General features: G+C 38.5%; 1 protein-coding gene across 5 annotated transcripts in view; it reads left to right on the top strand.

The window, feature by feature from the left end:
* The window catches only part of LOC144032772 (unconventional myosin-Ic-like), a 121067-nt gene that overhangs the window by 23547 nt on the left and 83953 nt on the right, over positions 1–13567 (top strand). Inside the window, exon 1 of one of the 5 annotated variants that reach the window (XM_077540183.1) lies at positions 11499–11757. The exons of the other annotated variants lie outside the window; for them this stretch is intronic. Coding sequence (XP_077396309.1) covers positions 11632–11757 — 126 coding nt within the window. The 5' untranslated portion in view covers positions 11499–11631. Of the gene's footprint in view, positions 1–11498; positions 11758–13567 lie in introns of those variants that run through there. 5 annotated transcript variants of the gene reach the window in all.

Below are 13567 nucleotides of genomic sequence, written 5' to 3'. Positions count from 1 at the left end.
GCGGCGACTTACCAGTCACGGTAAAATAACCACCGCGGGTTGTTTATCTTGGCCAAAAAATACGCGACCGCTTCAGTATTATCCAACCACCGTCTGCTTTTTTATTTTTCATAAGGAGTCTGATCAAGAACTTTTGCTCACAGCCACACGCTCTGGCATTGTTTTTATGCAACAGCAAACGACGCGTGTACGTCCAAATGGACAACATGACGTATGATGTTATGGATTACATCACCACGTCTATTTCGCGATATTTCAAATTCTTATCACCCAAAAAAATACACCGGTAATATTGTAGAAGGTATGATATGGAAAACCCCTAATGCCAATGTAAAAAGAAACTGAAGACAAATACATTTAATGAATAAGATAACCATCCTGGGAGAAAGTAGACTTTGACGGTGCATGCTGGTCTTGTGCTTATTTGTGTCAAAGGTGTGGGCAGGTTTGTGTCCCGGTGAGTGGCCTGGGGTTGGGCCTATCAACTGGTCTCACTCTGTCACCCACAAAAGTCACAGGTTTGGGAATTGAGTCTCGAGAATTGTTTGACATGGGACAAACATTCAAGTTCTTCTGGAATAATTCACATTTTAAAAATTGGTTTGGTTTGGTTTGGTTTAGTGCATCATCCACTGACACGAAGAAGAACCTGCCATAGACCACCCAGCAAAGAACTAGTATGCACATGCCAGTGACGGTTGCATTTCATCCACAGCGGCAAAGCTATTTTATTTTAGTTTTTTCTGGCCAAATCATAAAAGGAAGACTAACAAATGGCTTCACCAAGGTGGAGCTCTTTACGAGGGTACACGACTGTGTGACTGAGCTGGTTGGGGAAAGAGAGTGACGCCAAACACAATGCTAGCCGTTTTGAACTAAGTCGCTGGGGATGGGTAAAGTCTATAAAGTTAGTTCAGAACAACGGAATGAAAAACTTGCCACAGTCGAGTTTTATATTTCAAGATCGCTGATTCACTTACTTCACTGCCAATCAAAGAGGCATTTCATTACTTGTACTTCTGCTCTCTGCACTCTGCTCCGGCTGTGTTGCGATGTTGTGTAGTGTAAAACCTATACTTTTTTCTTTCGGCAATATTTGTATACCTCTCAATTGTTTTGTTGCTTTGTAGCCCTTGAGAATAACATCAATACTAGTACATAACATAAAATTGCAAATGTAAAAACCCGATCTTTCCCCCCGATTCCAATCAGCTGACAATGACCGAATGAACCGATTTCCGATCACGTGATGGGGACAACCCTATAATAATCATTGAAATTTATCATATTATGTTTGAGTGTACAGGGCCAGTGCCAGTTCTGTAAGGGCCACCACCCAAAAAAGGCTTAATGCTGGACCTCGTGTAGGCAGAATTTGAACTCCTCACCGAATATGATATTACTCCATGTTTAGATTCCAGTGCAGGTGTTGCCAGGGTTGTTTGGGAGTTCTGGAACATCTAGAATGATAGGACATGTGCAATAGAACAACATATCTGGGTGTAAAAGTGATTAGCTATTATTAGTGTAAATATCAGCTGCTAATTGGTCTGTAGTTGCCAAGGGTCCACTTGTTTTTTTATCATACCACAGCTGTACTGTCGGTAGACAAGCAGCTTTGTTTTTGCAAACAAACCTCACCATATATGGACTGCTTGGTATAAATAAGACCAAGAAGGTGTTTGTCCCGTAAGGGAGGGAGAGGATGTTGGAGCAGAATAATCGGCATATGATGAAGAAAGCGGATGGGGTCAAGGCCAGGAACAGGATGATTGGAAAGAGTTGAGAAAATGAGGCAAGGAACAGACTTGGTTGCACGAGTTAGGCCATTTAATCAAAATTCAATTACAATTTCAATTATTAGACTCCACAATTATAATCGGCATAATCATTAAAAAAAAAAAAAAAAAAAAAGATTATTAATAATACTAATTTTGAGTTCCTTCCTCCCTGAGTCACCTTTTTAAAATGACTGATTTAACACATTGGTTGGTCCAAAAGGAACTTGCATAATTATAGTGTTTCAAAGACATTTATTTGTCTTTTTTTTACATGTTTAAACATTTTCTTGTTTTGTACCAAAACACAGATGATTGTCCTAATCATGATTTCAATTATTACTTATGAATCTATCGTGATTAATGTTTTCTTCATAATCAAGCAGCCCTAGCATGAGTAGAGAAAGACTTGGTAAGGGGGATGGACAGGTTGAAAGTTCCGTGTTTTGAGTTCTTTCTGAACAAGTTACCACCTGCCTTATGACTGGATAAGCGTGTTTGTGTGTGTGTGTGTGTTTTTCCTCACTGTGCCTCTCTACTTGGGAAGGGGTGGGTGGGAATTATGTAGCCAATTTTGCAGTATTACTTCTAACTCAAAACATACCCTTTTGCTTACAACTCTAGTGTTGTTCGGTACTGGGGGTTTTTTTGGCCGCGATACCGATTACGATACCCAGTTTTGCAGTATCGGCCGATGCCAATGCCGTACTGTTACCTAGGTTTGTTTGTTTTTCAACATGAAAAAGATGCCCTATCATTGGTTCAGAGCATTCAAGGGCCAATAGGATATCTTGGCTCAGCATGCAGTGAACACGTCCCACATCAGTGAACGTCGGGCAAAAACAAGACACAAGCTGCTGCATCCAAAGTCCTATATTAGCGTCGGAAACAGTAGTATCGGCATGTTACTTGTTAGTACTTGCCGATGCCAATACCACTGTTTTAAAAACAGAGTTGGCGGGCTGTCTCGTATGTATTTTTTTTAAGTATTGGTACTAAGAAAAAATGATACCGAGCCATTTTTGACGCCAAAATATCGAGGTACAATACTGGTATACTGGTCCCCCGTGCAACACTAGGTCTGACTGGTGTCTTCTCCTGGTTGAATGTTGTCGTCAGATGTTCAATAGGATTTAGATCATCAGAATAGTCCGATATCTTGCTTGTAGTCATTTATGCGCATTTTTTAGCTTTGTTGTGGGCCATGATCCTGCTGGAGGACCCATTACCTGGCTGTGAACATGAACAAGCTTTATGACACTGGGAAGAACATTTGTTAGATAGTCTTGAGATTTCATTGTGTCTTGCACAGATTCACAACACACTAATAATAATTCAATATCAATATGTATTATGGTAGATGTGATCAACACAAAATGTCTTCTATAAAATGTTTGATAGAAAAAACTCAGGAAACAAACCTGACCCCAGCATTATGCTTGTGTAGGCAGAAGCTACAGTAAGAAGGGAAAAAAATAAAGCATAAAATACATCATTGTCCAGGAGATGCAAAATTGAATTTTATTAAAATAGTAAATAGATTGCACTTACATCAGCGTCTATACATTAAGGGGCCACCAAACATTCTGAAGCTGAGGGTTACTTCTTGGGTACAGATTGATGCTAAGGGCTACTATGCACAGTTTCGAAATAAGTGTTCTCACTAGGGGTGTCCCGATACACCTTTTTCCACTTTTGATCCGATACCGATATTTCAGCCTCAAGTACTGTCCGATACCGATATCAGTCCGATACCATATCAGTAGGGGTGTCCCGATGCAACGCTTTCTGCTTCCGATCCAATACTGATATTTTAGCTTCGAGGACTGTAAATTAACAACATCAGTCCGATACCATATCAGCAGGAATGATACGTTTGTTTTAGTATGAAATGTTAGAAGAAACTTGATCAAGTGTTATTTAAATAAGGAATAATCAGCACCTTAAGTATGAGAAAATATGACCCGTTTATTACTAAATTTGGGTTACCTAACTGCAACTATAAGTATGTCGTGCATTTTAATAAAATAGATACAAAATAAAGGACCCTGAGAAATAACCCGAGAAAGTAAACAAAAACAAATTATACTCTTTGAAGTTCAATATATATATGTATATATATATATATATATATATATATATAAGTTCGTGAGCTTAAGCGTTCATCACCGGAGGTTTTACTATATATATATATATATATATATATATATATATATATATATATATATATATATATATATATATATATATATATATATATATATATATATACAGTAAAACCTCGGCTGACGAACGCTTAAGCTCACGAACTTTTCGCCTCAAGAACATTAAATTCGCGAGCATATAGTCTCTGCTGACGAACTAGTTTTCGGCGGACGAACCAAACCACGCGGTCGAACAGCGCCACGGTGGCGGCCACGAGAAGCTGACGGCGTCCCAGTTCGTCACCCCCTTTCTTTGAGTGCGGACGCGGTTTGGACCATATTGAGTGTACTTTTGCTATTATGGGACCGAAAAAGACCCCACCACAGGCTATTGTTAAGCCTAATGCTGCGTTCTCACCAAAAGCGAGGGACGGCGATTCGGCGGCGCGTTTGCATTGTAGTCAATGGAGTTCGCGCCACTAAAAAAAGCGAAAGTGCTATCACGTACCTCAAAAAAGGAGAAAAGAGTGCCACGGCTGTTTAGTCCCAGGAAAGAAGTGAAAGTAATTGGCGGTGCTCACTTCTTGTTGACTCGCTAAAGTGCTCCATTTCCTTGTTCACCAAGGGACATGCCTCCTCCGCTCCGGTGAGCACGAAAGCGTGAATGAGCGGCAACCGTTCCATAAACACTCTACGCGGTGAAACGCTCGCGAATGAAGCGTTCCAGTTCGCCTTTTCGGATTTGGTGAGAACGTAGCATAAGAAGACATTAAAGAAAATTACGATCGAGCAGAAGAAGGAGATCATTGAAAAACACGAACGAGGTGTGCGTTTGTGTGACTTAGCGTCCCAGTACCAGTACGCTAAGTTTACCATTGCTACCATCCTTAAGAACTACCATCACAAAGGTAAATAAAACGACTTTATTATACAGTACAGTTTATTTCTTTAATTACAATACAATAGCACATTTATTATACATAAAATAAGGTATATTTTTGCGTAGTTTTAGGGCTTATTTAGTAGAAAATTATGTTTTATAGGGACCTGGGAACGGATTATTCTCATTGTAATGGTTTCTTATGGGAAATAAATGTTTGGAAGAACTTTTCGCCTTACACACACTTTCTGGGAACCAATTATGTTCGTGAGCTGAGGTATCACTGTGTATACATATACATGTATATATATATATATATATATATATATATATATATATATATATATATATATATATATACACACACACACACACATCCTTGTACATATATCTTTGTGAGGACATCCATTGACATAATGCATTTCCTAGACCCTTACCCTAACCCCAACCATCAAAAATGATTGCCTAACCCTAAACCCAACCATAACCCAATTCAAACCTAAACTCTAAAACCAAGTCTTGACCTTCAAAAAGAGGTCTTGAGAAGTGAGGACCGGCCAAAATGTCCTCATTCTGTTGGATAAAGATGTATTTTGGTCCTCACAATGTAGTATGTACAAGAACACACACACACACACACACACACACACACACACACACACACAGTGTATGGTTACTATGGTGAGAACAGCGGGCGGGACAAAAAAAATATAACCAACACAATATTGGCCACTCTCACTACTCAACGTGTCCCAAGCTCCAATTTAAAATAAATAAAAATGAATATGTAACTATTAGGGGTGTGAATTGCCTAGTACCTGACGATTCGATTCGTATCACGATTCACAGGTCACGATTCGATTCAATACCGATTAATCCCAATACGAATTTATAAGTCGATTGTTGCGATATTTTTTCATTCAAATTTAGAAAATACTAATCAGTAAGCTTGTAGAGTGTAAGATTTATATGAAAATGTATTATTTATTTATCTGAAATTTCAGTCTTATAGAGGTTGTAATCTGTTTCATGTTTGAACAGCATTAAAATAAAATATTAAGGCTTAATGTTCCGTTCATATAACATTCTTCCATGCTCAAGGTGTAAATCCTAAAAAAACAAAAAAAACAAAAAAAAAACAAAAAAAAAACACAAAAAAAATCGATTCTGCCGATTATTGAATCGATTCGAGAATCGCGCGGTGTAGTATCGCGATATATCGCCGAATCGATTTTTTTTTAACACCCCTAGTAACTATTATAAAAGTAGAAAAACAGTTGGTTAATTTCACTATTCCTCCATCTTCCCTTTCTGCAGACCAAGCATAATGTGGAGATTCTTTTTTAAGAAGATGAACATTTCAGCATGCCGCCCCGTCAGCTTGCCTCTATTATCTATACTATGCTCCTCTATGATAAATGAAGTTGCTCTGAGCTCCAGATGTCCGTGGTGAAGCTAACAGCGTTACCATTTGCCACATAAGCCGCTATACACCTTTGAACGTCACCGTGCATCCGCGGTATAGTTTTATCTACGAAATAGTGGCGGCTCGAAATAACGTAGCGAGGCTTGAGGTGCTCAATTACATTTAAAGCCGACAGTACTAACGATTGACAGGCTGGCCATCAAGCACAATAAATTAAGCGATCTTTTCAGTGATACTTACGTGAAGCCTTTTTACCGTCCCGTGGGAGTTTCTTACGGTGTGAAAATGATTCCGACAGCGTTGACTGTCTGATTATTCGCCTTGGTTTCTTCTCAAAATCCTCATGCTCTCGTTTGTGATACTTTTTCAAATGCTTGATGAGGTTGGTTAGATTAAACTTCTCCCTTTATTTTCCACCACGGGGAACTTCGGCTTTTGACAAATGTTGCTGTCCGCTGTCCTTTTCTTTTTCTTTTTTCAATGAAAAATACTCCCACACTGTCGACATTCTCTCTTCCTCAGTTTGCTAAAAGCTAATTCACATGCATGCTTGTTTGTTTGATCACGTGAGCGCTGCATGCTCGGTGCAGACGCTGCCGGATAGAAAATCAGGAGCGTAAGCTGGAAAGGACTGTTTATATATGTGTGCAAATATCGGATATTTTTGGACATGGAAAATCCGAAACTGTTTTTTTGGCTGATATCGGACACAGATCCGATATCAGTATCGGATCGGGACACCCCATTACCTTTAATAATGTTACTGGCATATGAATAAATGATAAGTTATGTGAAGACACTGAGACATATTTGTGGAGGCTTGGAACCTTGGCTGATTAGATATTAGAAATAGTCTGACAGTATTTTTGACAACTAAAAAGCGTCAGTAGCCAGTGGAGCCATTTTGACCCAATAAGTTATCGTGTCATGTAAAGTGGTAGCAGCTAGAATCATGTTTTTTTTTTCTTCTTCAGTTATAACTAGGGTTTTAGTCAAGGTAGATAGATGGATAAATGTTGAAATATCAGTCAAATTTGCCCTAACACAGGCAAATGTTATGTTCCAGCATGATGACGAACTTTGCCTTGATGAAAATTCAGTTTCAGTTTTCAAATGGCCCAGCAAGAGGAAGAAAGACTTGAGGCACAGTTATGGATTGACACAACTAACCGACTCTAATCCAGACAGACATCAATGTAAGATTCCGAACACTCAATTTAGCCTAGAGATATGTTGTTCTGTGTTGTTGGAGGAAATACCATGCGGGACCAAACTGCTGTCCCAGCGGAAAAGCAAGTGTATACAAGTGTCGTCCAGTCTCCCTTAACTACATTTCAGGCGTAATTTCAGTGTTTGGTGTTGCTTAGCTCTGTAAGTGGGGAAACACCTCTACGGTCTGACTGACAGACTGATACACACGCACGTGCTGGGGATCCGTATTGCAACATGTGGGAGGGAGGCACATTAAACAGGACCAGCTTGACTTGGGGGAACCCTCTTGTGTAAACATATATTTGTGCCACGGTTGTCATAAGTGGTGATTATGTCAGAACACAGACTCACACTACACCAATTTATCCTCGTCCAACCACTTTCGCAATCACTCTCTCATTTCCTGCCTTGCATTCTCTTTGTTTTTTTTTAACTCACCATTTTTCTTACTTTCCTCACTCATATTTGCAGCCCACATGGTTTGCATTCTTTCACTCTGACATCACAACCGCACCACACTGCCATCTGATGTTTTAGTATTTTTTACTACCTTTCTCATTTTCTTGGTTTTCTTTTTTCGTCCTTGCCACCACTTTTTTTTTTTTTTTAAATTGTACTTAAGACATCATAATTGCAATGATTGAGTGATATTTAGCGAACAAACTAATTTAATGATTATGCTGTCAAAGAAGTAAAGGGTTAAAGGTTGGTGATTAATGACGGTGGGGGAGACTGTGAGACAGGAATGCTATGAGATGGAAACGGAATTACTGGCTAATGTCAACATTTGTTGGCTCGAGTGTGTTTTTTGTTGTTGTTGAAAGTACATGTAGATTTATATGTAAAAATAGTTGATAGGTGCACTTGAGATATACATTTTAATTTGCAGTCATGCCATGGGGTTACTTACTCTATCAGACTCATACATCTCACTTTTGACAGTTTTACAAAAGTGAAAAGAAAAGTCAAACATTATATGCAGTAGGGCTGCTCGATTATGGGAAAAATAATAATCACAATTACTATTGCAATAATTGAAATCATGATTATTCAGACAATTATTTTTTTGGTACAAAACAAGAAAATGTTTTCACATTTAAAATATTAAGACCAATTTAAAAAAAAATAGAAACAATAATTATGTAAGTTCCTTTTGGTCCAAACAGAATTTATAATAACTATGTATTTATTTATTTATTTACGTATGTATGTATGTATGTATGTATGTATGTATGTATGTATGTATGTTTTATTAATTAATTAATTAATTAACAAATTAATTAATTAACTAATTAATTAATTTATGTTGGCAAAAACTTGAAGTGCACTGTGCAGTAGGATGATCTTTTTTTTTTTTTGGTACAAAACAAGAAAATGTTTAAAAGTAAAACAAAAATGAATAAATGAAACAAATTAGACAAAATTATTTTATGCAAGTTCCTTTTGGAAGAAAAAAATATTAAATTAGTTATTTTAAAATAAAAAAAATGTAAATGTATAAATTTAAAAAACTAAAAAATTAGTATTAAAGGGATACTTTACTTAGCCATTTTTGGTCGTCAAACATAAATAATAATATATAAATATATAATATATAATAAATAAATAATAATAATAAATTTGATATTTTCATTATTTTTCATGTAGTACCTTTAAAAACACATTTTGCAACTTGCTGTCGACTGAAAATGACATCACACGGGCTCAGGTAACCAATCACAACTCAGCTTGTGAATGTCACATGACCAAACCTAGAAAACAGGTGAAAACTAATTGTACGCGAAAAATAATGAAAGTATCAAATTAATTATAGACAAAATATTAACTTTTTATTGCTATAAGAGAAGTATCCCTTTAATAATCTTTTTTTTTTTTACAATTATGCTGATTTTGTAATTGTGGAGTGTTATGCTGCGTTCTCACCAAAAGCGAGGGACGGCGATTCGGCGGCGCGTTTGCATTGTAGTCAATGGAGTTCGCGCGCAACGGAACGAAAGTGCGTGGGGCGGCGCGGAGGACGCGTTTCGCGCGTTGGGACGCGGTACGCAGCAACGAAAATCCGCACATTCGCGACGAAAATCCGCACATTCGCATATTCGTCGAAGTTCAAAAAATTTAACTTTTTTCGCGTTTCGTCTCGCGGTAGCCAATCGGCTTCGAGTACGGGCCACGTCACACACAGCGTCATCTCTATTGTCACCCCGAGCGCAACAACACGGCCAGCCGTGACTGAATGATGATCAAGAAAGTGCTGGTAAGTCTGTTTACTTGCTTTTGAACTGTACTGAGTTAGCAGCAGTACTTATTATTAACGCCAAAGCTATTTTTAGCTCAAATGCCGGCCGCCCGATTGCCACTAAAAAAGCGAAAGTGCTATCACGTACCTCAAAAAATGAGAAAATAGTGCCACGGCTGTTTAGTCCCAGGAAAGATGTGAAAGTAGTTGGCGGTGCTCACTTTTTGTTGACTCGCTAAAGTGCTCCACTTCCTTGTTCACCAAGGGACACGCCTCCTCCGCTCCGGTGAGCACGAAAGCGCGAATGAGCAGCAATCGTTCCAAAAGCACTCTACACGGTGAAACACTCGAGAATGAAGCGTTCCAGTTCGCCTTTTCGGATTTGGTGAGAACGTAGCATAATAATTGAAATTGTAATTGAATTTCGATTAATTGCACAGCCCTAATATGCAGTATTATCTTTGAGTCTCGGATTCATGGAATTTTATTGTCACACCAACACACATATGGCACAAAATATGATACCTCAGGTGACCTGTATTGCCCCAAAAAGGCAATGAATCTGCACCTGAGTCAGGTCCCAGGTTAGCTTACTAAGTCCCAAGATTTATAAAAATAAAAAATAGAGCAACAAAATAATAAATGGCTAGAGAGATGCTCATTCACAGTTTTAACATGTGCAACAATATATAAGTGTGGATAATGTGTTTGAGCAGGTAGAAAGACAAGTGCAGAAACAACCAGAGAGGATTATGACTTTCCACGCAGCTAGCATGCTTCATCAGGCATTTGCGCTGTAGAAAAAATACCATCAACAAACCAAGTTCCCTGATACTAGGTGTGTCTTCTTAACATTGCTCAGCTGTACAGCCATATTGTTTTTGTTTGATGGCCAGATATATTGTAATTCCGTCCACCGGGACAGGGGCTTTATTGAGGCAAAAAGTGATTAATGAGCATAATGTAATGGAGACGGGTGGGGACGTTCTGTGCTTGATTTTCCCTCATACAGAGCATATCAGTATTTGAATTTAAGTTAATAAAAAATCCTAGCATGTCTTTGTGGTACTAAAATCATCCATCCATCCATCCATAGAAATATAAAGTTAATGTTTACTTATTCAAGTTTACTCTGAACAAATTGTTGGAGGAAGTGAAACAGGAAAGAAGAATTAAAGAAGTGGTGAGCAGAAGAGAGAGTGAGAGAGCACAGCAGGAGAAAGCTCCCACTTCAGATTTTCCCACACAGTCGAGGTCACATATGCTTCCCTCAAAGTGATCAGTGGGATTTTAGGTTTTTCCTCCCCTCAGTCTAAATATAATATTTAATTCCATGTTTTCTTTTAGAGCAATGGGAGGGTAGCAAATAGTGAGACAATGGGCCTTTTGCACAAAATGCCTTGACGTCATTTCTGTAAGGGTTGTAGTAGCTTACCCTCTTCCAGTTTGGCAAATTACCACAGCCGTGTATACATAGTCGTTAGTAAACAGCCAAGTATGAGCCTTTTAATTTTTATTTATTTTTTAAGGGATGAGCGATACCGATATCCAGGGTTGTCACTGGGTCATGAAACCTTTGGATGTTGGATCCCAAAGCGCAGACACAAATAAGGTTTTAACTTTTCATTCACATCGAGAGGCGTAGAACAAACTTGACTAGATGAGAAACAAAGAGAGTTGCACAATCCGGCAAAACACACACAATTCTCAGACTGCACACATCACATAGGTCCATCACCTAAAGGATTAAAGATTGACATCATGACATGGCATGACATGACATCATTGAATCACTAAACCTAGGTGAAACTAGATGTACACATCAGTTCAAAACAGACACTTGACCTCAAACTTAACAGGTCATGAACTCAAACTCAAACCCAGACATGACACCTTTTAGCCAATGTGGTTAAACAGTATAGCAATCTCCTCGCCACATATGAGTGTAGCTAGCCATGGCATCATATGTTTATGTGGAGGCAGTGCCGTCTAATCTTTCCAGCGATCTCACTACGTGCATCAGTCAGGAATGCACACGGCAGAGAGATGGTAGCCCAACTAATAGACAGACAACACTTCTGGTAAGATGGATTTTTTTTTTTTTTTGGGGGGGGGGGGCTATGGCATAGCTTGATGGCTAACTGCACATTGTAGTGTTAGAAATGGGCAAAGTTCTTAGAAATAAAAGTGGGAACTGCGCCAAATCGCCACAGATGAAAGAAATGAGGGCACTTGTAATACTGTTCCTTGGTTGCATCAGCTCGTCACTGTTTTAGCCCCATGCAAAAAATAAATAAATAAAAAATCGCAACAATAGAGGCTGAACAAGTTTCTCGAAATACCTCAGCGATTCTGCACTAAACTGATCTCACTCTGCACATTGTTTTTCCTTTCCAAAATGTTTAACGTATTTACACAAACTTAATTACTATACACTTTTATTTTCTTACATTCAAGTAGTGTTAATGGTTGAACTGTGCATAATGTTGCAGTGGCCTACAATAATAAATACAAGTGTATTTTAGGAATAAAAGCGCTACCTCGTTTTTCAGAATACTTGGGTCTACTATGATATTGTATTAAAATGCTTGTAGAGTGGCATTTTTTTTGTTTGTGTACCCCTATATTCTGCGCATGCAATTTCATTAATACATAATGTTTTGTCATAATTACTACGTTCAACTGCAATTGCAACTGAAGATGACAATCAATTACGTTACGTAAATCAGTCTTGACTTTATATGGGCAAATGTGGCGCACTTGACGACACGTGAAAATGAAACGGGTTAGGAAACCCTACAGTCCACGTATCTGTGATGTTCTTCTACCTTGGTGTACCTGGTCCCTCCCCGATCCTGTCCGTGTCATCCATCGTTTGAAAAATTTTTGTGGACATCTCTACTTGACCTCTACCTCTGAAAATATCGCAATGATAAGCCTCGCCATGGCTCACTTACAGTATAAGAGAATGAGGATGAGGAAGTGAGTAGCTTACCGTCACTTTCTCTCCTCATGCCACATCTGTTTTCCATAGATAACAAATAATAAATGAGATTTATATAGAGCCTGTCAAGTCACCCAAAATTGCTCAAAGAGTTGGAAAAACGAAAAAGGCTTCAGTCAGCCAATCAGAATTGTGCTTCTACACATTGTATAGTGCCTTTTTGTTCGGCTGAGAAAAACCCTACATTCCCACTGGGACTGGAGGATGCACACTACACATTGTTTATTGGCCAGCCATTGGCATGAGGACGTTGCGCATCCACACTCCACACTGATTCTTGGCCGGCTACAGTCATGAGGACGAATAAAGCAGCAGCCCGGAGGAGATCTTGAGTCACCTGCGGGGCTGCAAAAGCTTTAACGTAGCTAAATGTCTGAAAACGACGACCAGTCATCACTAAACTTCATATGCACATCGTTTCTCATGTCGACTTTAACCTGTAAACATATAATACACATAAACATAACAATAAACATATAATTGGCACACTATTTTCAATTTTGTGGAGGTGATAATGACTTTTCCTCATAGGAGCTCACTTTTAATGTCGACCTGTCAAAAATTCACAGGTTGAAGTGGACATGGCAAGGGCTAGCCTGGGCATATGAATTTTTGTGACAATTATTCACGGTCTTTGGACATTAGAAGACAATTTTAGTGCTGACATAATTTTTACATACAAACTTATTTCACAATTGCCAATGTTCAGCTCATCGGTCTCTCTAAAGCTGGTTTGACACTCGTTGAAAGTTATAAAACTGATAAAATGGATGTAATCAAACAATATTTGTATTGTTCCTATGGTGCCTCTCAAAATCTATCATGCCTCTCAAAGTCCATCATTTATTGTTTCAAAGCTGTTAAGAGATCTCTCCAGGTACATATGG

The sequence above is a fragment of the Festucalex cinctus genome, chromosome 13 (assembly GCF_051991245.1).
Source record: "Festucalex cinctus isolate MCC-2025b chromosome 13, RoL_Fcin_1.0, whole genome shotgun sequence".
Classification (NCBI taxonomy): Eukaryota; Metazoa; Chordata; class Actinopteri; order Syngnathiformes; family Syngnathidae; genus Festucalex; species Festucalex cinctus.
The sequence above is the reverse complement of the archived record's forward strand: the minus strand, read 5'-3'. Positions and strand labels throughout refer to the sequence as shown.